The sequence below is a fragment of the Eufriesea mexicana genome, unplaced genomic scaffold (assembly GCF_001483705.2).
Source record: "Eufriesea mexicana isolate 0111107269 unplaced genomic scaffold, ASM148370v2 scaffold925, whole genome shotgun sequence".
NCBI lineage: Eukaryota > Metazoa > Arthropoda > Insecta > Hymenoptera > Apidae > Eufriesea > Eufriesea mexicana.
Window position 1 is genome coordinate 51,217 of NW_016909095.1, and position 23,500 is coordinate 74,716.

Below are 23,500 nucleotides of genomic sequence, written 5' to 3' on the forward strand. Positions count from 1 at the left end.
ATATTGGAATAACAGTAGGTACAGGACATTGCTTAATATGACAAATTTCTGTTTATTTAAATTAGTTAATACTATTGTACATTTTCCTACGTTGCAGCTATTTATTCATAATATCTTTGCTTTTCGTCCACTCAGTTTGATTCACAAAATTATTATTTTGTTCAACAGTTACTGAAAATATGATGAGTATTTCTATTTGCGTTTTACTGAGCAATCTTGATAAAAAGAATTCAAATGAATCCTTTGATTTCTCTCATTCGAAGATACAGTAGAATTCAGATAATCCATCATTTCCGATAATCCGGGAATTATGGTCCTGATCGTGACGTTCACAAACGTCGTATAATCGTCTTTCGCGATCTATTGCGAGAACTGTATAGTTTGCACAGAATTCTGATGATTGAATAATAAATCGCATCATTATATTAATTGCAATCATTTTTCACAATTATTTTCCTACGTTTTAACGCTATTACAGTTGTAATTCAATAATGGTACTTTTAATAGTGGTCCATTTTTTACAATTGCAATCTGATAATTATGATAAATGATATTTAGTAGAGAATTCGAATAATTGACGAATAAATTGCATTACTATACTCCTGCATCTTATTATCTATCAATAGCTCTCATTATAACCTGTTTTTCACAAATGTTATTTAATTATTATTACTAATGTATAAAGAGTTAAACAATTTTTCTGATAAAATCTGACACATTTGACCTAATCCAATCACACATCAAATTATCCGAATTCCACTGTATAGTTATTTCGACCTAACTCTTAGAAATTTGGGAAAAAATTCCATTTCCTATTAAATATACATCGAACGATCTCAACGACTTTTTGACATGTCTTCTGTCTTCAGTAGCCTATCGTATTGTTATAGAAATACGAAGGGAAGTATGGTCGAGTAAAAGAACCGAGGATTGGCTGTTTCAGCGGCTGCTGCATAGGCATTAACCTCATAATACGTATGTTGATGTCTCGCACGTTCACTTCTCGCCTGAAAAATTTCTGGAACCTGGTGGTCATCAACCAGAAATTGCCATTATCGCGTTCAGCCCATCGGATCTCGGCAACGAACTGCAGCTTCTCTGGGCTGTAGGCTAAGATCCTGTGCAACATTTCATCAAAACATATGTAGAATAAATCACCTTAGCATATCGAATTTTAAATAAATTTTTACATGTTTAAGCGGATTTTAAAGAAATATGGTTGCAAGTGATAAAGAGTATGATTGCTGGTTGCAGTTTCTAAAATTCGAGAGTCCAAAGAGGACAGGATTCAGGCATTCAACGCTTGGGAATTCGGGAGAAGTTCAAGTTTAGTCTCTCATTTGCACGTATGCAAACACACGAATTCATGTGGAATAAATTTGTCACGTCTTTATAAAATTATAATACCTACGAGACAAGAATGTCAAAATTTTTCAAAAAAAAGCAGAATTAATCAAAGGAAGTGGGCTGCCTAACACGACGAATTTAGAAAAGAATGAAAATCGTGGATTCCTGAAATCTTTGACTCATTTTCGTTTAATAGTAAACCTACCAGGACCCAAATGGTCCTCTTTAAATTTTTAATTAAAAATTTGGCATTAAGCGTCTTCTCTATTTTTCTTTTAATGTAGGTATAATCAATTTTTTAGTATCTCCTCGTGTTTCCCAAACTTTTCTTATTTTATTTCTTCGTCTGCCTGTCATTTCACTGATCATGGTCGATTTAGCGTCAAGGTTAGTCTTCGTCTATAAGATCTAGAATCTTAAGATTCTCGTACATAAGAAAACATAAAAGACCTAACACTTTCACACTTAAGAAGATATATAATAATGACAATGAAAGGCTCATAGTCACAAAAAGCTACAGAAAACATATAACAAAGGAAAATATAGATACATGCAGATATTGCCACCAGAAAACAATAACGTACATCATCAGAGCATGAAAATGATCGCAGAAGCCAATACAGTAACAAAAATCATACATGAAAAACTTTCTAAGAAATATAATCTACTGTAGGACAAAATATTACAAAGAGATAAAAGTTACACATACAATAGACCAGACATCAGGTCAATTGTCAAAAAAGAAGTAAAAAAGCATACCTAATACATAGCAAATATGTATAACATACAAAGATGATACAAAAAGAACAAGAAAGGATCAGGAGTACATCATCAGAGCGTGCAAATGATCACCGAGGCCAATACAGTAACAAAAATCATACATGAAGAACTTTCCAAGAAGTATAATCTACTGTAGGACAAAATACTACAAAGAGATAAAAGTTCCACATACAATAGACCAGACATCAGGTCAATTGTCAAAAAACAAGTAAAAAAGCATACCTAATATATAGCAAACGTGTATAACATAACAAACATGATACAAAAAGGACAAGAAAGAATCACTAACTACATACCTCTATCAAAGAAAATAAGAACAATATGAAACCAAGAAATAATAATGCCCATAGTCGTATATAAAACAGTCATATATAGATCACGTCAAAGGAATTCACACATATATATCATCAATAGGTCTGCACAGGTGTGCACAAATGCACAGGTGAAGACAGCGACGGTATTGAAAAATTCCTACAACAGTAAAAGACAAGCACAACACTTGGAAAAGGATCAGTCACTTAACCGAATCTACAAAAGTGAGGGATAAAAGTAAAAATAATAATAATGACACCTTTGCTGATTGGTTTGCGGTTGCCACGCAGCGATCGCAGTTTCGGTGAACGGTGAGAAGACGATCGTATCGTCCCGAGGGTCAATGGCCAGAGCGAGTCCTTGACTGGACTTCTTACCCACCAAAGTTACCGGTAGTTGTTCACCAAACGGTAGAGGACCAGCCTGAAGAGCCGCGGATGGGACGCTGAACAGACGGTCGGTGGCGAGAGGCTGATAGTAGACCGTTCCTAGCTTTGCAGAAAATGTTAGTCCTACCACGCCATCTAGCAACTCGAACGTGTCACTGCCAATCTATAAAAGAGTATTAATCCAATTAGTAAGTATTAGTAAGTATTAATACAATTTAACTCCAATTTTTAATTTAGTTTAATTTAAATCCAATTTTCTGAATTTGAAAAGTCTTTATTCAATCTATAAAATGGAAATGGAGGATTATCGAAGAAAAAATAATGAATGAATAGGTATTATTACGTTAGACTGAAAATTTTTTGCCAATAGTAGTAATAGTATATTAAAATACGCATTACAGTTGTTTTAGCGCATGATTCGAGAAATAATGTATCACTTACTGAATTCGACAATTACAATCAATTTTTCAAGATGAATATACTGCCTTTGGAAACAACAATTGGAGAAAATAATTTGGAAGTTAATAAATATTTACATACACATTGCGTTCTGTTATTAAGTTACAATACTTTGATTAGCAAATCCTAATAAATTAATAAACTATTATATAATGTTATGTAGTCTATATTTAACTATGACATATCTCCAATTTCAAAAAGATAACAATTTTCGAAGAGATTATCGCATTAATATGCTTCTTTTCGCTCCTGCAGCCTCGTCCAGGCTGCAAGGAACGGTCCCCTCGGCGTGAAATTCCTCGCGACTTCCTGGGTAGTAAAACACGTGATGCAAAAAAGTAAAATCGAGGCGAACATTACGGAGTTTGACCTGGCTACGTAAATATTCAATGCGCTTAACCGCAGAGCTCACCATGTAACAGTTTCGCTTTATTCTTCGTACCCGAGCGTCTAACTGTCAGCCATTTGCAACGCGTCCGATGCGTTATACAATTTCAAAAATTGTGATCGATTTATAGAACTAGTTACTAACCCTTTGCTGACGACCGCCACATATATGCGTTCGGTGGGAATTATCAGTTTGGCTGAGGTACTCATATATGCGTTCAGTGAAAACAACTGATAGGACCGAGGAACTCACAAATGTGTCCCACGTAAACGCGTTGCTATAGTCGAGAAACACATGTATGTGTCCGCTGTTGCGGCCCTAGGACCGCGCGGTCTAAGTTAAGTGGTTGACTTGGAACACGCGGTCCTAGGACCATGCGTTCTAAGTTAAGTGGTAGAGTTGGAACGCACGGCCCTAGAACTGCGCGTGCTAAGTTAAGTCGTGGACTTGGGACGCGCGGCCGTAAGGTCGCGTGTTCTAGGTTAAGTGATGGACTTGGGACGTGCGGCCCTAGGACTGCGCGTGCTAAGTTAAATGGTGGACTTGGAACGCGCGGCCCTAGGACCGCGCGTGCTAAGTTAAGCGGTGGACTTGGGACGTACGGCCCTAGTACCACGCGTTCTAAGTTAAGTGGTGGACTTGGAATGTGCGGCCCTAGAACCGCGCGTCCTAAGCTATGTGCTGGACTGTTTTATGTCCCTATTGCCAGCGTCGCTATGAACGAAAATTGCGTTTAAGCAGAAATGAGCGCTGGTAGTTTTGAATGACTATCGCGACAGCGGCTCGGGCCTACGGTACGGTTTACTCAAAACCTCTCCGTCTGCAAAGGGTTAAAGGAAGAACAGAAAGTAAGTGGAGAATCGATCTGGGCTTACCCTGTATGTGGAGAAGTCTGGATGGGGATACATGCTGGCATGCACGACTCGCCAGCTTCTTTCCGTGGCGCCATCGAACACCAGTATACCTTGAGCAAAAGGATAACAGTAGCGTCATATGATCGTGACATTTCACGAAGACAGACACGTTCTTGCGAATAAATAGATGGAATTCTTGGTTACCTGGTCCTGTTGAGTCTGTCATGTAGGCGAAGACGTCATCGCACGTTGTGGCTGAGGTTTCGTCGATGACTAGATTCGTCAGCAACGTGTTGGGCCTTAAGACCTTAAAAAAGACAGAAATTTTAATATATATACATTCAGTCGATCAAATTTTTGAAAACTTTTCTAGACTGAATATTCTAATTAATAAAAATAATATATTTTGATCATTCAGAAACGTCGATTTTGAAACGAAGGATGAGAATAAATATCCAGTTGGCTAGAAAATAATGTGTACTTTTGATAGAAAGTAGTAATCGTATTGTTTCTAAGAAAAAAGATTTGGTAATTAATGTATTGACATTCTGAATAAATAAAAATATAAATAATTCCAATTACGAATATTTTAGTATAAAAATCTGACACTATTTAATGATCTAGGTAATATTTTTAAAGATAAACCTCTTTCAGGACTCACTTCTCGTGGGAACGTGAACTGTCGCACGAGCTGATCGGTTTTCAGATCAAAGACCATAATTTTCGGGGGACAAACCGGTCTGAAATCATCGATCGACGTCATTAAACCGCTATCCACTACCCACAGACGATTACACCTGTCCAGCCTCGTCCTGTACACCGAGATCAATTTTGAGCAGTTCAAATCTCCTTTCCCTGCACTGTGCCAATCCCAGGAGGGATAAGCGTGTAACTGAGGACTGCTTTCTAGAGGAAGGTTCCTCGGGATATAGTTCAAGGTCGCTGGGACACCGGCCCGTAACCTTGGTACGGTGATAAAGACCTTGTCCCAGGAGATCTCCAGGCCAGTCGGAACCACGTTTTCTGGGCGATACTGATTCAGGAATTCTTGGTCGTAGGGAAGAGCGAAGTCCAAAAGAGGCCATTGGGCTATGGTTTCCAGTACTTCTGCGGTCGTCGAAGTACAGACGAGACTTGCCAGGAGAAGCAGTGGCAGCATCCTACGATGAATGATTCGAGTTAGGAGAAGCGATGATGGATTTATACAGGGTGCTCGCGAAATCGTGATACGACAGACAAGAATCTAATTCTTCGGGTAATACTCGAAATAGTAGTACTATTATACTACAATAATAAAATTTGAAGTATAATAAAGTATAATAAAGTAACAAAATTAAATAATAAAGTATAAAGTTTGCGAGAAAATCGAGGTTGCAGTAAATGTATATACAGGGTGGACCATGTAACGAGACTATCTCGATTATCTTTAATTATTTGGTTACAGGAGAAAGAATAAAAGATTGCTTTGCACTACGCATGATAGGATGTTGAAGAATAACGACACTTTGATTTTTGTTAAGTTAAAATTTAGACAGTGTATTTTCGAAATCATGGCACAATTGATAGAGAAGATAATAACACCCGATTTTTGTTAGATTATGCTGTATATGGGGTGTTCGCGAAATCGTGATATAAATGGCAGAGAAAATAAGGGTAATTGATTTTTGTTAATTTAAGATTCGAAAACTGATAATTCGTGTTTCACACTGTTGCACTATTAATCCTTTTAATCCGATATCCACGCCCTATGCTATCGAATAATTTTCATATAGGATTTATTTCTACGGTATCAAATTTACAATGACAGACTTTATTATCAGAGAAATCTTTTTTCCAAAATTTCGTAAGATTTAATTTACATTCCACACTTGAACTAGCGTGAATTATCTTGAGTTATTGCGAGATAATAACACTGTTTGCACATAGTGAATGCAAGTTTTACCGATTTCTTGCGGCAATTCTGAACAATTTTTATAATACTATTTAACGCTGAGAAACAATTTATGCCTCCACTTATGAGGAGAGTGCAAGTCCTTCGGGTCACCGATTTAGTTGAAACTTTGCAGGTTTGTAGATTTCGTCATGCAAGTCAAAAATATTATTATTTTTCAAGTCAAGAACATTATAGCCGCCACTACTCAATACTTTTTGAAATATTTGCTATTAGTTTTATTACTTCAGTACCTATAGATTTCTTTTCAAAGGTTTTCAAGTAGCGTTATGGCCTAATAGGGACACACAAAAATTCCTATGAATCATGTCCGGGAGATCAATTCCTGTCCATAGTTAGTAATTTTTTTTAATCTATTTTTTATTTTGTATTCATTTTTCGCCTATGAAAACATTGTAAATAAACAATTGTAAATAAAATTTCTTAATAAAAAAATTCATTTTTTTCCCTTTTTTATGTAAGTATATATTTATTATAAAATAATAAGAATATTATGCAAGAAAAACAGTTTTCTATGGCAATCTTACTTACTACAGAAAGAAAACGAAAATATAAATAATCATGAGATACAGGAAATACAAAACTTTTGTGTATGCAGGTGTACATCACACAAAAGGATGTAAGTCTTTGTATTAACGTAACCTTCAGTTCTAATTAAACAGTGTAAGTTACGAGCCATTGTTTCTCTATCTTTTGTTCACTACCCACAGACGATTACACCTGTCCAGCCTCGTCCTGTACACCGAGATCAATTTTGAGCAGTTCAAATCTCCTTTCCCTGCACTGTGCCAATCCCAGGAGGGATAAGCGTGTAACTGAGGACTGCTTTCTAGAGGAAGGTTCCTCGGGATATAGTTCAAGGTCGCTGGGACACCGGCCCGTAACCTTGGTACGGTGATAAAGACCTTGTCCCAGGAGATCTCCAGGCCAGTCGGAACCACGTTTTCTGGGCGATACTGATTCAGGAATTCTTGGTCGTAGGGAAGAGCGAAGTCCAAAAGAGGCCATTGGGCTATGGTTTCCAGTACTTCTGCGGTCGTCGAAGTACAGACGAGACTTGCCAGGAGAAGCAGTGGCAGCATCCTACGATGAATGATTCGAGTTAGGAGAAGCGATGATGGATTTATACAGGGTGCTCGCGAAATCGTGATACGACAGACAAGAATCTAATTCTTCGGGTAATACTCGAAATAGTAGTACTATTATACTACAATAATAAAATTTGAAGTATAATAAAGTATAATAAAGTAACAAAATTAAATAATAAAGTATAAAGTTTGCGAGAAAATCGAGGTTGCAGTAAATGTATATACAGGGTGGACCATGTAACGAGACTATCTCGATTATCTTTAATTATTTGGTTACAGGAGAAAGAATAAAAGATTGCTTTGCACTACGCATGATAGGATGTTGAAGAATAACGACACTTTGATTTTTGTTAAGTTAAAATTTAGACAGTGTATTTTCGAAATCATGGCACAATTGATAGAGAAGATAATAACACCCGATTTTTGTTAGATTATGCTGTATATGGGGTGTTCGCGAAATCGTGATATAAATGGCAGAGAAAATAAGGGTAATTGATTTTTGTTAATTTAAGATTCGAAAACTGATAATTCGTGTTTCACACTGTTGCACTATTAATCCTTTTAATCCGATATCCACGCCCTATGCTATCGAATAATTTTCATATAGGATTTATTTCTACGGTATCAAATTTACAATGACAGACTTTATTATCAGAGAAATCTTTTTTCCAAAATTTCGTAAGATTTAATTTACATTCCACACTTGAACTAGCGTGAATTATCTTGAGTTATTGCGAGATAATAACACTGTTTGCACATAGTGAATGCAAGTTTTACCGATTTCTTGCGGCAATTCTGAACAATTTTTATAATACTATTTAACGCTGAGAAACAATTTATGCCTCCACTTATGAGGAGAGTGCAAGTCCTTCGGGTCACCGATTTAGTTGAAACTTTGCAGGTTTGTAGATTTCGTCATGCAAGTCAAAAATATTATTATTTTTCAAGTCAAGAACATTATAGCCGCCACTACTCAATACTTTTTGAAATATTTGCTATTAGTTTTATTACTTCAGTACCTATAGATTTCTTTTCAAAGGTTTTCAAGTAGCGTTATGGCCTAATAGGGACACACAAAAATTCCTATGAATCATGTCCGGGAGATCAATTCCTGTCCATAGTTAGTAATTTTTTTTAATCTATTTTTTATTTTATATTCATTTTTCGCCTATGAAAACATTGTAAATAAACAATTGTAAATAAAATTTCTTAATAAAAAAATTCATTTTTTTCCCTTTTTTATGTAAGTATATATTTATTATAAAATAATAAGAATATTATGCAAGAAAAACAGTTTTCTATGGCAATCTTACTTACTACAGAAAGAAAACGAAAATATAAATAATCATGAGATACAGGAAATACAAAACTTTTGTGTATGCAGGTGTACATCACACAAAAGGATGTAAGTCTTTGTATTAACGTAACCTTCAGTTCTAATTAAACAGTGTAAGTTACGAGCCATTGTTTCTCTATCTTTTGTTCGTGATAGCAGAGCTTGTTTGAGAAAAGACAATATTCTGTTGAAACAAACAGACATGTGCAACAGTACAAAAATATTGGACTCATGGAATATCACTACCATAGAGCTATGAGATGCCAAGAATTATATTTTATAGCGAAAAAAAATTGAAGCAGCAATACAAACATATAAGTTATGATATGTCTGTTGGATTCTAGGACAGCTAACCATATGACATACAAGGTAGAAATCTTTGATGGTCAAATAAAGATTCAGGTAATGGAGATGGCTTAAGCAGACAAAAAGGAATAAAATTAATTTAGGTGATGGCCTCTTATAACAACTAGATTTAGATAATACAGTGAGATTGAAAGGCATTTTGTATTTCTGATCTAAATAAATATTAATATCAATGATCAAAGTCAATGATCATCTCCAATGTGTTAAATTTCAGAATGATGGAGCTGAGGTATATAAAGAAAAGAGAGGTTTGAATGAAAGCAGTGAGAAGAAGAAATGCATATTATGTTGAATCAAGAACCATAAAATAGGCAGCATATGTATCAAGAGAGGAAGATGTGTGGTATCGACATGCAAATATGAGGATCATTGAAGAGATGGAAAATGGACACTTGGTAATAGCTATAAAAGTAAAAGATAAATTGAATATAGAGTAAATGTTGCATTAAGGAACAAATGTGTAGAAATATCTATAGGAACTTGGAAACTATAAAAGCAGCAGGAAATAATATGCAAATATGAGGATCATTGAGGAGATGGAGAATGGACACTTGGTAATAGTTACAAAAGTTAAAGATAAATGGAATATAGTGTGTAAATGTTTCATTAAAGCACAAATGTGTATATATATTTATAGGAACTTGAAAACTATAATAGCAGCAGTAATAATGAGACTGTGGCAGATGGAATTGATTGGACCAATGAAGGCAACGTTAAAAGGAGATAAGAGGTACGTCTTACCTGCTGATGATTATTCGAGAAAAGAACCATTTGGTTGACTGATTTGTAAATGACTAAAGATTTAATATGAAATATTATTGACAAAAGATTTTTTTTATTATAGGAAACTTACAAACATGTGTAATATTTATGTGTAAGAGTTAGCCACTAAGAGTAAACATACAATCTTTGGTAAAATTACTGGAGAAACTATATATAACATGCTTAAACTTGAAGAAGCACTTGTAGATGAGGTAAATTTAATGTCTGCAAGAAAATATATCAGGAAATGATATAAATATCATATTTTCTCTTCTTTGTAGAATGATAGACTACTTTATCCTCCAAGATTGTTAAAATCTATAATATTGAACAATCCATTTTCTGAATTATTTTCTGATATTATACTAAAAATAATAGTACAGGAAAGTGAAGAAGTAAAGGATAATGTATATGTGAAATTTTCAAAGTGAATAAAAAGTTCCTAAGCATATAACCATCGTAGTTTCATTTTATTTTTTACCAACAAAATCACTCGCCTTCATTTGACTTCATATTTGTCTGTAATTAATTCATCAACCTTTATAATTGCATCGTAAATGCATAGCCTCAGCGAGCTTTCGAATATAATTCTAGACATGAATTCCTTCTTATTTAATTCATTATTGGTGATTATTGCATACAATGTTGGAACCATTGCCGAAGATAATAGTGGTTTGTCTTTCCATTAGTATAATGGAATAATTAATAATTCCTGTTCATGAATTAATTATAGAAATTTGGAATTTTTCGCAACAGAAATATATTTATAATTGCTTCAATTAAAAAAAGAAAAAAAAAAAAAATACCTAGCGTTTCCGGCTACAGCTAACTTCCAGTTGACGGCAAGCGGGCATACCGATAACAAGTGGTGGAATGTTCTCACGCCTCAAAGTCAAACATTAAATCTGAAAATGTTTCGTGAAGTAGTGATATTGCTGATTGACGTTATAATTATTTTACGAAGTTCAAGATTACTAACTGTGAACATTCCTTTGGTGGTAATATACATCATGTGAAAAAAAGGGATATGCATAGTGCTAAATCGTATAATGATATATGTGTAAAATAAAGTGGTGTGAGTGCGGGATCCTATAATACTACCGCATTGTCCGTTACAATCTACTGTAGAAGATTCTAGATTTCGACTGTCCATTGGAATATTTGATAAACATTACTCTGAATAGGCAGTTTTTTAATAGCTCTTTCAATTTTCCTTCGATCTTGACGTTCAATTGCAACATAGTTATGTGTTATCGCTTTTACATTCTAAATTTTGATTGTGGATTAGAATATTTCGTTACTACTGCATAGAATAGGTTGCTCTCGAACCAGTAGGGCAATTATATTACAATTGAAGGTGCATAGATATGAAATATTATCGACAAACGACTTTTTTTATTATAGAAGACTTACAAACATGAGTCATATTTATATGCAGGAGCCAGTCACTAAAGATATAATATTAAGTATTTGTTAATAATATTTCAATGGATTGTATATCTGTTTTTAAAAATTTAACCAATATGCATTATTTACTTTCTGCATTTTTATATTAATATATTAATTAATTTGTCATTTGAATTATAATAATAAATAATAAATTTTAATAAACTAGATTTTAAAAGTATTTTGCATTAATAAAACTAATATATTTCTTATAACATGCTTAAACTTGAAGAAGCACTTGTAGATGAGATAAATTATTAGGAAATCGTAAAAAATACATTTTTTTATTAAGAAATTTAATTTACAATTGTTTATTTACAACGTTTTCATAGTCGAAAAATGAATACAAATTAAAAAATAGATTAAAGAGAAAAATCAACTGGAGGCATTGGAAATAAATCTGTATGTACAGAAGTATTAAAACTTTAATCATTAACATCTCAAAAAGTATTGAGTAGTCATTGTTATAATGATATATATTCTTGAACTGCATGAAGAAATCTACAAACTTACGAAGTTTCTATTAGATCGGTGACCCGAAGGACTTGCACTCTCCTTGTTAGTCGTGAACAACATGGGCGCACTGTGAGTGTATGCAAAATAGCGAACGCATAGTCCTAACCTATATTGGCAAGAAACTATTGCATTTAATCGTTACTCGTGTTGTAATACACGCTACAGAAATAATTTTACGACATTTCCAGGCATGCTCGAAAGTAGTGGACATTAACAACGTGAAACTTACGATTTTCGATGTTAAAGAAAGATAGACATTCAAATGACTATGGAAACGAATGATCGATTAAACTTCGTGTCGTGTGCTGAAGACTCGTGCTCGAAAAAATATAGGTACGACACTTTCCGCGTATTTTGTAACAATCAGCAATCACAATGCACGCGACACAATGATGTTGATCTAACTTGACAAGAACACGGCCACGTGGTGAAAGTTATCACGCTATTCTTCCACTTTGGAATTTTCTTTGAAATATCATGTTCGTCTTTGATCGAGAATCCGAGTTATCGACGAATTATCTTCGTTTCGAATTTTAAATCCGAATAATCAAAAAATGACTTCCATCTTATATTAAAAATCGAATTGAACTAATAATGTGAACGATCGATGAATTATCTTCTGAATAATTGGAAAATTATCTTCGTCGTGAATTAAAAATTTAGATAAATATTTGAATTAGTGAAAAATTATTTTCTACTTGAACTAAAAATATGTATTATGGATAAATAATCCTCCTCTTGAATTAGAAATCTGAGTAAAATCAAGAACACGATTCTCTTATACTAAAAATCCGAGTAATTGAAGAAATTATCTTCGTCATGAATTAAAAATTTGAATTGAAAAATTGAAAAATTATTTTCGTCTTGAATTGAAATTCCGAATTATCGATAAATTATGTCATAGTATACTATGATATAATTCACACAGATAGTTGAATCTAAAAATGATATAGAAAAAAGTAAACCTAACCTAAACACGCATGATAATATCAGCATCTGAATAAAAATGGATATTTTTCTGAAAGCATTTGTATGATTTTAATAATTCCAAAAACAAAATTTCTCGAACCAATCATTCTCAGTATTTATTCGCTAGCTCAAACTACCGAGAAATTTATTACAACTTAGAAAATGTGCAAATTTGAATACCCGCCATATTTACACGAGCTAATCGAACTCGTTATTACTTGGGAAAATATTTTTTCTACCAATCATCAATCCTGATCTTGAACTCATAGGATGTCCGTCCCACTGAAGCATAAATTACCCTAGCTATGCAAACGATTTGCATAATGCAGCTACAATATTAACATTGCAGCCAATTTCAACTTTCACGTGTTCGATAAGCAGCTTTTCACATCGAACTTAGATATATCTACTCATCTACAAATATTTGTTAAACGATGACATAATGTTCGAAAATGTAGATATTGGAAAGTTTAATTAAACCTGCAATTATTTGTTACAACCAGTATCGAATAATTTTTATCGATCGTTTACATAAGTATAATGCACATGTTTCTGATAAATTTCCATTGAATTCCAAATTTGAAAAATTTATATTTTGATCGTTTTGTGATAATAAAGCGTAACCTGCAGGAAACCTGTTGCGTTTGATGATTCAATGACAATGATCGATCGGTTTACGTAAGTATCGTGTACACGTTCCTGGCGAATTTCCATTAAATTTCAAATTCGACTTTCGAGCATAAAATATACTCTAATAAACGTTAAAAAAAATTATTTTTGATCGTTTTCTGATAATAAAGTATACGCTACAGTAAACCTGTTGCGCTTGATGATTCAATGAAGAGGATCGATCGTGTACGTAAATATCGTATGCATATTCATGGCGAATTTCTATTGAATTTCAAATTCGACTTTCGAGCATAAAATATACCGTAATAAATGCTAAATAAAATTTATATTTCTATTTTATAGTAATAAAGCGTCAGTTGGAGTAAACCTGTTGCATTCGGTGATTTAATGAAGAGGATCGATCGTTTACGTAAATATCATATACATATTTCTGGCGAATTTCCATTAAATTTCAAATTCGACTTTCGAGCATAAAATACACTCTAATAAATGCTAAACAAAATTTATATTTCTATTATTTTGTAGTAATAAAGCGTCAGTTGGAGTAAACCTGTTGCATTCGATGATTCAATGAAGAGGATCGATCGTAGGAGAAGAAGAATGCAAATGGCGCAATTTTTCGAACTACCGGAGCATGAATCGGTAATTTCGCATGATGGAAAGTTATCGATTATTGAATTTCAACAAAGTCACGGTCTCAATTTCCCGCTCTGGCAGGTTTTCACTCGGTACAAGTGTAATTTTAGCGGTCTCGAGTGTCACTAAACTTTGCGGTCGCACTTCGAGTATTATGCAACTCGAGTGCTTCAAATACTTCTGCTACCCTTTTTTCTCGAAACTCGCAAACGTAGTGTCTTGTACATCGATATTTCTTCAGGGGAATTTTCATCGATCGACGAGATAGCGTATTTTGTAATCGTCCAAGAACGAGTTATCGATCAGGTTGTGATCGGAAGTTTAAGGCAGCTTTTCAGCATAAATCACTTAATTATATTAACCATTGGATACTCGAATTACTGTAATTTTACTCATGATAGTGATTGCATTTTATTAGCTTTGCAGTCTGACTGTTGTCGATCATTTTACGTTGATGATTTATTAAGTCAACTTCAACTTCCGAGCATAATTCAACTGATTAACGTAGTCATTAGGTTCGCGAGTTGCCGTAACTCTTTAAAAGATACTATTTAAAATAATTCGTATAAAATTTCAAGAACTTTCTTTATCCAAGTTATCACTGAAAATTATAGAAAATGGAAACACCGAAGCTTTTAAAAAAGAAAAAAGGACTATTTAAAATAATTCGTAGGAAGTTTCGCAAAATTCCTTTACCCAAATTATTGCTAAAAAATTACTAAAAATTATAAAAACAGGAAGCCACAAAATTTCACAGATAGAAAGAAAATACTATTTCAAACAATTCGTACAAAATTTTCCAAATTTCCTTTACCCAAATTATCGCTACAAAATCCCTAAAAATTATTTAAAGAATCCCCAAAGTTTCAAAGAAAGAAGGAAAATACTATTTCAAATAATTCCTATAAAATTTCCCAAATTTCCTTTACCCAAATTATCGTTACAAAATCCCTAAAAATTATTTTAAAAATCCCCCAAGATTCAAAGAAAAAAGGAAAATACTATTTCAAATAATTCCTATAAAATTTCACAAATTTTCTTTACCCATGTTATCGCTACAGAATCACTAAAAATAATAAAAGAAAATCCCCAAAGTTTCCCAAAAAAGGGAAGAAAAACTCCATCGAGGACAATACCTCCCAAATTTCCAAGTACAAATAACCGGCGTAAAAAATAAATAAAAATGATAAAAAAAAAAGGAGGTACCTTGAAAAAATCGTGGAACACCAGAGAAAGGAATGGTTTCCGTATCACGGCGAATCCAAAGGAACTCAATCACCTCTGTCACACCCAGCGAGGTCGTGCAACCAGCCGCAACTACTGCAAGTCGACGAGCGTGTACCAAGTCCCGCTGTCTGAGCACCGACTGATCTAATTTCCTTGCATCGACCAGGATCCCGCCGGTTCGAGAGACAGGAGGCAGGCTCACGGCAGAAAATCGACGTATTGTGTAAGAGCCCGTAGAACACACGATCGTGTCCGACTGTCCTTAGTGACATTCAGGGATAACGTTTCGCGGGACTAGCGTACGTCACTGCGATTCTGTGAAAGGTTAACGATTAAAAACTAGTCCGGCTCTGCTTCTAGAAATGGGTAAATTCGAGTAAACTTGAACCCAGGTAAAGTAGATTTTGAAAATTACTTCTTGATACTGGGAACACCTGCGAGGTGTATATAGTATATACATAGATAAGGATAATTAAATGTACTTTGTTTAAATTAAAATTAAAATTAATTCCAGAAATGGGTAAACTTGAATAAACTTGAACCCAGGTAAAGTAGATTTTGAAAATTACTTCTTGATACTGGAAACAGCTGCGAGGTGTATATAGTATATACATGGGTAAGGATAATTAAATGTACTTTGTTTAAATTAAAATTAAAATTAATTTTCCTTGAAATAGTTACGTATGTAATTGGTAATTGCAGATATAAGCAGCTTAAGACTAGATATTTTAATTGATTTATTAGATACAGTGTTTTGGGAGAGGTTGATGTTATATACTTATACTCTTATACTATTATATTTGTAATTACTTATACTATTATAAATACAATAGTCGCACTGGTAGTGAATTTTTCATGCTAACCCATGAAGATGTATTACATATTATGATGTAATTAGATTAAAATTATGTTGAACGTACTTTAACATGCACCAAATTTGTATAATTTTATTGTGAATAAAATAGGTGTATAGTGGATAATTAAAATTAAATAATTTTGCAACGCTGGGTTTCAGATATTATACTATTATAATTATATTTACTTATACTATTATAAATACAATAGTCGAACTGCTGGTGAATTTTTCATGCTAACCCATGAAAATGTATTACACTTACATTAAGTTAAAATTATGTTGAATATACTTTAATATGCACCAGATTTGTACAAATCCTAAAAATTTGTAGAATTTTATTGTGAATAAAATAGGTGTATAGTGGATAGTTAAAATTAAATAATTTTGCAATTGCTGAGTTTCACATAATTAAGTCATGGAGGACGGTGTTAAGTAAGATGTTGATTTTTCCCTCTTTTCTTTCTTTTGATTATTCGATATCGATATCCATAGTTCGTTTAGTATTTCCTAATAACTTTTGCAATTAACAAGCAATAATAGAGCATAGATGTGAACCTCGTTACATTTGAAATATGATTATATAAATGCGACTTTCTATACACTAATTGATAAAGCATGTTTAATTAATCGGAAAACGGAAAATTTACATATTGTTTTGTTACATAAGTTAGCTAATGAATAGTATTGGATATTTGCAATAGATAGAACTCTCTTGTTTTCCAAACCAGTGTTTGTATTATTTATTTATTTACTTATTTAATACACTTACATCACGAGTCCAATATTAATTAATTCTCCAACTATATAAATAAAATAATTCCTACAAAATTTTTCGTTATTTTAATAATTAGTTTATATTGAATAATATATTTGACAGTATTAATTAATAATTAGTTAATTGCAACTATAAAACCACCATCTAAATGACAAAAAAAGATCAAAGAAATCATCAAAATCCAGTATTACAATGATTTGTTATTTTTGAAACAATTGCTATTGATTCACACGAAAAATATCGATATCACTTTCGGACCAATCTAATATTCGTTAAAACGAATTATAAAATGAATCATGATATACAAGTTCATGGGATTACGAGTACACGAATTCAGTAGTAGGTTCATTAATCTGAAGCTACTGTATTAATGATTCACGAGATGCAGATAAGAGATACATCATTGAGATGTTTGGATGTTGCAGCAGATTCGAAGAAACCCTGTTTTGAGTACCTGTTCCAATAGCTGGATGACCAGGATTTCGAGATAGGAGTGTGCTCGGTACGAATTACGGTGCTGGAGAAAGTGATTTATCGGAAAATCTACACACAAGGACTGACATTCAGCATTCTTGGTCACTGACTGCGTGAAACGCCCAGCTGAAACACAGCGTCTTTATTAGGACACAGGTTAGAAGTAAACGAGTTTTAATTCCTTTAAAAAAACTTTATTCATATACGATTTTGCAACATCTTTCGTTTATTTCCACACGATTTGCTATAACACGTTTCTCTCTTTGTTCATTGTAACAAATAATTTTTATATTTAGTATAAAATATTTATATTTATACAAAATATAAATATATATATTTACTCCAAAATGATGATTAATCAATGAACTCGTGTCTACTATACATACTAGTCTCATTCATTAACTATACCTATTAATTGTAACAAATAATATTAATAACCTCAGTCAAAAATAATTACTTATCACTGAATTCGTATATACTATATATACTAGTCCTATTCATCAACTATACCCATTAATTCTAACAAATAATTTTGGTATAATTTGGTAATAATTTTGAATGATTAACCACTGAACTCGTGTCTACTATATATACTAGTTCTATTCACCAACTATACCTATTAATTGTAACAAATAATATTAATAACCTCAGTCAAAAATAATCACCGATCACTGAATTCGTATATACTATATATACTAGTCCCATGTATCAACTATACCAATCAATTCTACCAAATAATTTTGGTGCATTTAATCCAAAATGATGATTAACCACTGAACTCGTGTCTACTATGTATACTAGTCTCATTCATTAACACTAGAACTACCAACTTACAATTAGTCAAAATGACTGGTCCCAGAATTTTCCTTTTTGCAATCACCGAGCACATACATCTGCTTTAAGAATAAAATTGGTATCAAACTCATATTAAGAAAGAACTGTAATCGATATATTCACTCATATTCATCGTATCGCTGAAATTACTATAATTTGTGCACGTTATAGTTAGGTACCCATTGAAAATCGGTAATTCTACTGTTAACTATACCTATTAACCCTTTGCACTCGACCATTTTTCGGCTAGAGAATAGTAGAAATTCAAAGATTCTCTACTAAAAAACTGACGATACTTTCTTGAGCAGTAAATAAAGAATTATATAATAACAGAATTGTAGAATTATTTGATTTCGATATTTCGCACTGTTACATTACATTAAATTTGACATATTAATTAATATCGATCTTCCAAATTTTATGAAATGGTGATTGAAGCTCACCTCGAGTGCAAAGGATTAATTCCATCAAATAACTTCGGCATATTTATTTCAAATCATCATTGATCACAGAACACGTGATCACCAGATTGACCTTAGTTATTACGAAATCGCAAACAATACGAAAGGCCTCTGTTCCTCATATAATATCATGGTCAAATTGGCCCCCTTTTTCTCGAAGCCAGCACCACCCAAAAACGTAGGTGTTCACATTAGCAAGACTAGGCGCGGTCTATAGTTCCGGGCACTTTCGATCGGGCTTACGTACCAAGGCCTTCCACATAACATTTACCACCATTATAGTTCGCTCAATTGCCATATTTTCCTTGTGTCAGGTACAACAATCTATCGGCCGATTTTAATCGCTGCCTTTATAGTTTATCTCGCTCTTTAACTACCCCACCGTCTCTGTTAAGGACAAATCGTGTGCGATGATTCCCATCGATTAGGATAGGTCGTTCCACGGTATCGAGCACAATGGTACCGCATTTAAATAATTTAATACCGCACATCTTTGGTAATATTTACCTATATTGTTTTAAAACATTCAAATGCCATGTAACCGATTTGATGAAATGAGAAATTCCCATGGGAAACCTAATTCAAATCTAATCCATAGTATAGTAATAGGCATCTAGATCCCACCAACTGAAATTACGTAGAGAGGTATTCAATCGGGTTTATTACAAATGGTAAATAATTCTAATAAAATGGCCGAGGTAACGTTTGCACAATATCTAAAGACGGTATTTCGATTAGATCAACGAATGGATAAGGTAATTTAGATATACAAATCTTCGTTGCAATACGAAACTCAAAAATACTACCAAAAACTAAGAACAAATCTGTACAATGATCTTGATTGATCAGGTTAGGTCCCTTCACGATTATAATATTCATTAACATAGTTAGAAAAATTCTAGTTTCAATCTTGTGAGGTTATTTCCTATAATTGGTTCCAAAAAGTTGTATAAAGCAGTTTATATCTTAATCCTTTGCACTCGACAATTTTTTCGATACTAAAAAATAGTAATTCGAAGACTTTCTGTCATAAAGTTGACGATATTTAAGAAATGGTAGATAAGAAATCGTATGCAAATTAAGAGATAGAATTATTTTACTTCGACATTCCACACATGGTTAGGTAATTTTAAATTTGGTATATTAATTAACATTGATCTTTAAAATCTGATTAAATGGCGACTGAGAGTTGCTTGTCGAATGCAAAGGTTAAGTTAACCTCGACTAAATCCGTGAGGTCTGTAGTAGAAGCACAGTTTTTAGGTTAGGTTATAGTAGTGGTCAGGTAGTAGAAAAGCAATTTTAACGAAAGATAAACGAAATAAGGATCTCATAAGTCGATACCAATCGAAATTCAAAGAAACTTAGTATATCGAACTCTAGAAATACTTTAGAAATTTAATTTATAAATGTATACTCTAATTTCGATCAATTGGAATATCACCTGTGCACCTTAAACACTTCCAACATCCACCAACGAGATTAGAAAAATGAATACCTCGCTCTCGTCTCTCGCAATTGATTCCAAAACCTGGTAAAAATGGCGACAAAGCAACCTATATTTGAATCCACAAAAATTCGCAGGATCTATGATAAGTATCTAGGTTTCCAGATCCACGCGTGCGTTCGATTGCGACTGCGTCAAAAAGCATCCATGACCGGGTTCCTTGCAAACAATCCCAACGAAACGGATGAGATAAGTTCCCCGTGAGTCGATTCTAATCGAAAGCCACGGAAATTACGGGGTACCAATGCGAACAGGGTACCAAGAACTCGCCGCGTCGCTAATGCGGCCGCGATGAATAGATCATTTTGGGATTACGCAAGCCTTGAAATACCATGGGAATGGTTTCCTTGCCAGGTCGCGAAGGGATCTCACAGACTGAACGGAAGCAAGGAGATCCTGCCATTTCCCTTCCACAGTGATTGATCATGCGAAACAGGGCGGCTGTTCAGCAAGCGATTACCAACGAGGACCATTTGTCACATCGCGTGATTCAGAATCACGGAGTAACAAAACCGCGTCACGTTCGTCCGGAGAATGTTAATTTTGACAGAATATCATGTCCATCACGTATTGAATTGCAAATTTAGAAACGTGATGGACTGCGTTTTAAGGCGACGAAGGGTTCTCCGGGAAGAAGAGTGTAGAGTGATCGATAGTGATATGGTAGTGCATACTGCTTTCTGTGGTTTGTTTGTTCGTGGTTATTAATGTCCAGGCTATTGTTGAGGAACGAGTAGATCGTTATGGGAAATTTTGTTATTTATTTGAGTGATAAATGAAGTTAGAGAAGAAAACCTTGCAGCATAGTGTCGTAAAAGAGAGAGCATGTGCTGTGATTATGAAAGATCAATCGTATTTTTGTGCAGAGTCATTTTATTTTGTTGCTCGGGTTAATGACCAATTGCTACTGAACTATTTCATGAGTTTCGATTCTTTGGAAGGTTCATTTTCATCAAAATCGACGAGATATGGGGATTTCTTAATGGACATGCGATGAAAGTTTTGAGGTTATGTTATTTCATTTGTCGATATATTCATTATATATTATATTTATTATATAGACGCGATATGTAAGAATAGGTAGTATGAACATAAGTAAATAATGTGTTTAAATGAAATACAAAGATGTTCGTTTGCTTTCAATTTCTGTGTTTAAACGATTTGTACCCAAAGGTTTATCCGCGCAGAAGGAATTGCGTAATTGAAAGCATTCAAAGCAGCTAGCTACCGACGTGTTTCCACGCCAAATTCGTTACCGTGCAATTGTGTTGCGTGCATACGTGGCCATCTTGGAAAGTTCAAACGCGACTACTCGAGCGTGCACGCCATTGTCGTACGCCACGCAGGTTACTAGATCTTTTTCTAGATTCCACCGGTTTCTCCCTGCTTGCTTATCTGGTCGTGTCACGTCCTGGTCACTTACATCACCGAATCTACTTCTTTCCTTCTCTTGAAAAGACTGCATGCAATAAATATGCTAACTTCCCTGATTTTTGAGGTTATCTCAATATGAGCTGAAATTAATTAATTTGTAATTTGTGACATAAATCTTGTAATTTGGAATTTACAAGAATTGTATTATAATCTGTGTTTGTTTACTTGATTTGTTTATTTTGGAGGTTATATTGATGCGAATATAACCTTTAATATATTAATAGTCAAATCATCTCCATTTCTTTACGGGAGAATTCTTGATGAATAAAATGAAATTTAGTCGGAATAGCTTGCAAGCAATAAATAAATATATTTTATTTCTTATTCGAGTAAATTTTCATTCACGGAAATTTTAATATATGAAGTAATAAATTTCCGCTATTATATACCGCGTGGTTCAAGATAAAATATAATACTTATCGTTTTACTAATCGAAGCTTAAGTCAGTAATTAATCAAAAGCTCAAAATGCTTTCGCAAAACGAACACATACAGCAAGGAATAAAAATGCAGTAGTCACTTAACAATAACGATTTGCTGTATTTCACCTAATTCGAGTAACAAGGTGTGATTAAATGCCGAGTAATCGGTTGGTGGCATCGGAGCTAATTCGCCTTGGCGTTTCGCAAAAAAGAAGGAGAAAAATGAAAAAGAACGCGACGACCGGTTCGTTGCGAAAAGCTTCACGGTTCTTGACCGTTGCTAGAAAAATTCCTCTGATACTATCATCGTCATCGCTCTAATGCAGTTCCAATTTCACGAACATAATCATTCGCTTAGTGAATTGCGTGTACAACAATCGCGATCGAGATTTCGAAAAATCACCCTAAACGACGGTGAAAATGATTCTATCTGCAGTTGGTTTTAAATGATTAGATACTAAATGGTTACACTGCACGACAGAGTATGTCTTATGGTCGAAAATCGAGAGTCGATCGTGTCAAGCGTACACGCAAGCTTTCGGTGATGTAAGCAGAAAATGGATACAGTGTAATAGACGTAGATAGGAAGCAGATGTGGTGCGACTGAAGTAGACTGAGGAACACAAACGTGATCTAGGGAATGTGGACCTAGGATAGAAGGTGTAGACCAAAACTAGAGAACGTGAGTACGATCTAGAAAACGTAAATGGAAATAAATGACTTGGAAGATGGAGACAGGAATCCAGTGACGTAAACAAAGAGTAGAGACTGTGGACAGAAGACAGGGAATATAAACGAGAAATAAAGGGTGTGGAGGAAAAGTAAACGATATAAGCAAGAACCAAAGAAAGCAGACAGGAAGTGAATGATATGAACAACGACTAAAATTTCTAGACAGGAGGTGAATGACATGAACGAAAATTAGAAATTGTTGACAGAAGGCAGACGATATTGTAGAGACTTGGGTGGTGGTAAATAATACTAACTATTTATTAGTAATAAAATAATAATACAATATGTGGTGACGATTAAGCCTACGAATATAGATATATCAACTACAACTTAACACAATTACAACTCAGCCCGTTGCAACTAAAATACAACTCTCTTCTAATTATTCTTCCCAAGCACTCTTCCTAAAAAACTCTACACAAGAACTGTCCTCTAACCACTTTTGCCTTCCTTTATATCTTCCCTAAAAGCCTCCCCCAACATGACCAAATATGGTCATGCTAAGGGCCTGACGCATCGCCGGGGTTTTCCCGACCGACCTGGCCCTCGA

General features: G+C 34.0%; 2 protein-coding genes across 2 annotated transcripts; both read right to left on the bottom strand.

Moving 5' to 3' along the window:
* Positions 1-865: 865 nt before the first annotated feature.
* On the bottom strand, positions 866-5,688 carry LOC108547242 (protein yellow). Its single transcript, XM_017899672.1, has 5 exons — positions 5,191-5,688; positions 4,734-4,836; positions 4,551-4,639; positions 2,699-2,991; positions 866-1,118 (listed from the first exon to the last, which is right to left on the bottom strand). The coding sequence occupies exons 1-5, from the start codon at positions 5,686-5,688 to the stop codon at positions 866-868; spliced, it is 1,236 nt and encodes a 411-aa protein (XP_017755161.1).
* Positions 5,689-7,166: 1,478 nt separating this feature from the next.
* Positions 7,167-7,562, bottom strand: LOC108547232 (protein yellow-like). The gene has a single exon (XM_017899660.1). It carries the CDS (start codon positions 7,560-7,562, stop codon positions 7,167-7,169), a length of 396 nt encoding a protein of 131 aa, XP_017755149.1.
* Positions 7,563-23,500: the final 15,938 nt, after the last annotated feature.

Bases quoted from the DNA above. Each gene is read 5' to 3' on its own strand.
- LOC108547242 (XM_017899672.1), bottom strand. From the start codon at position 5,688: ATGCTGCCACTGCTTCTCCTGGCAAGTCTCGTCTGTACTTCGACGACC. The intron at 4,640-4,733 runs GTAACCAAGAAT...CTTTTGCTCAAG, and splicing joins GACAGACTCAACAGGACCAG to GTATACTGGTGTTCGATGGC. The intron at 2,992-4,550 runs GTAAGCCCAGAT...ACTCTTTTATAG, and splicing joins CAGACTTCTCCACATACAGG to ATTGGCAGTGACACGTTCGA.
- LOC108547232 (XM_017899660.1), bottom strand. From the start codon at position 7,562: ATGCTGCCACTGCTTCTCCTGGCAAGTCTCGTCTGTACTTCGACGACC.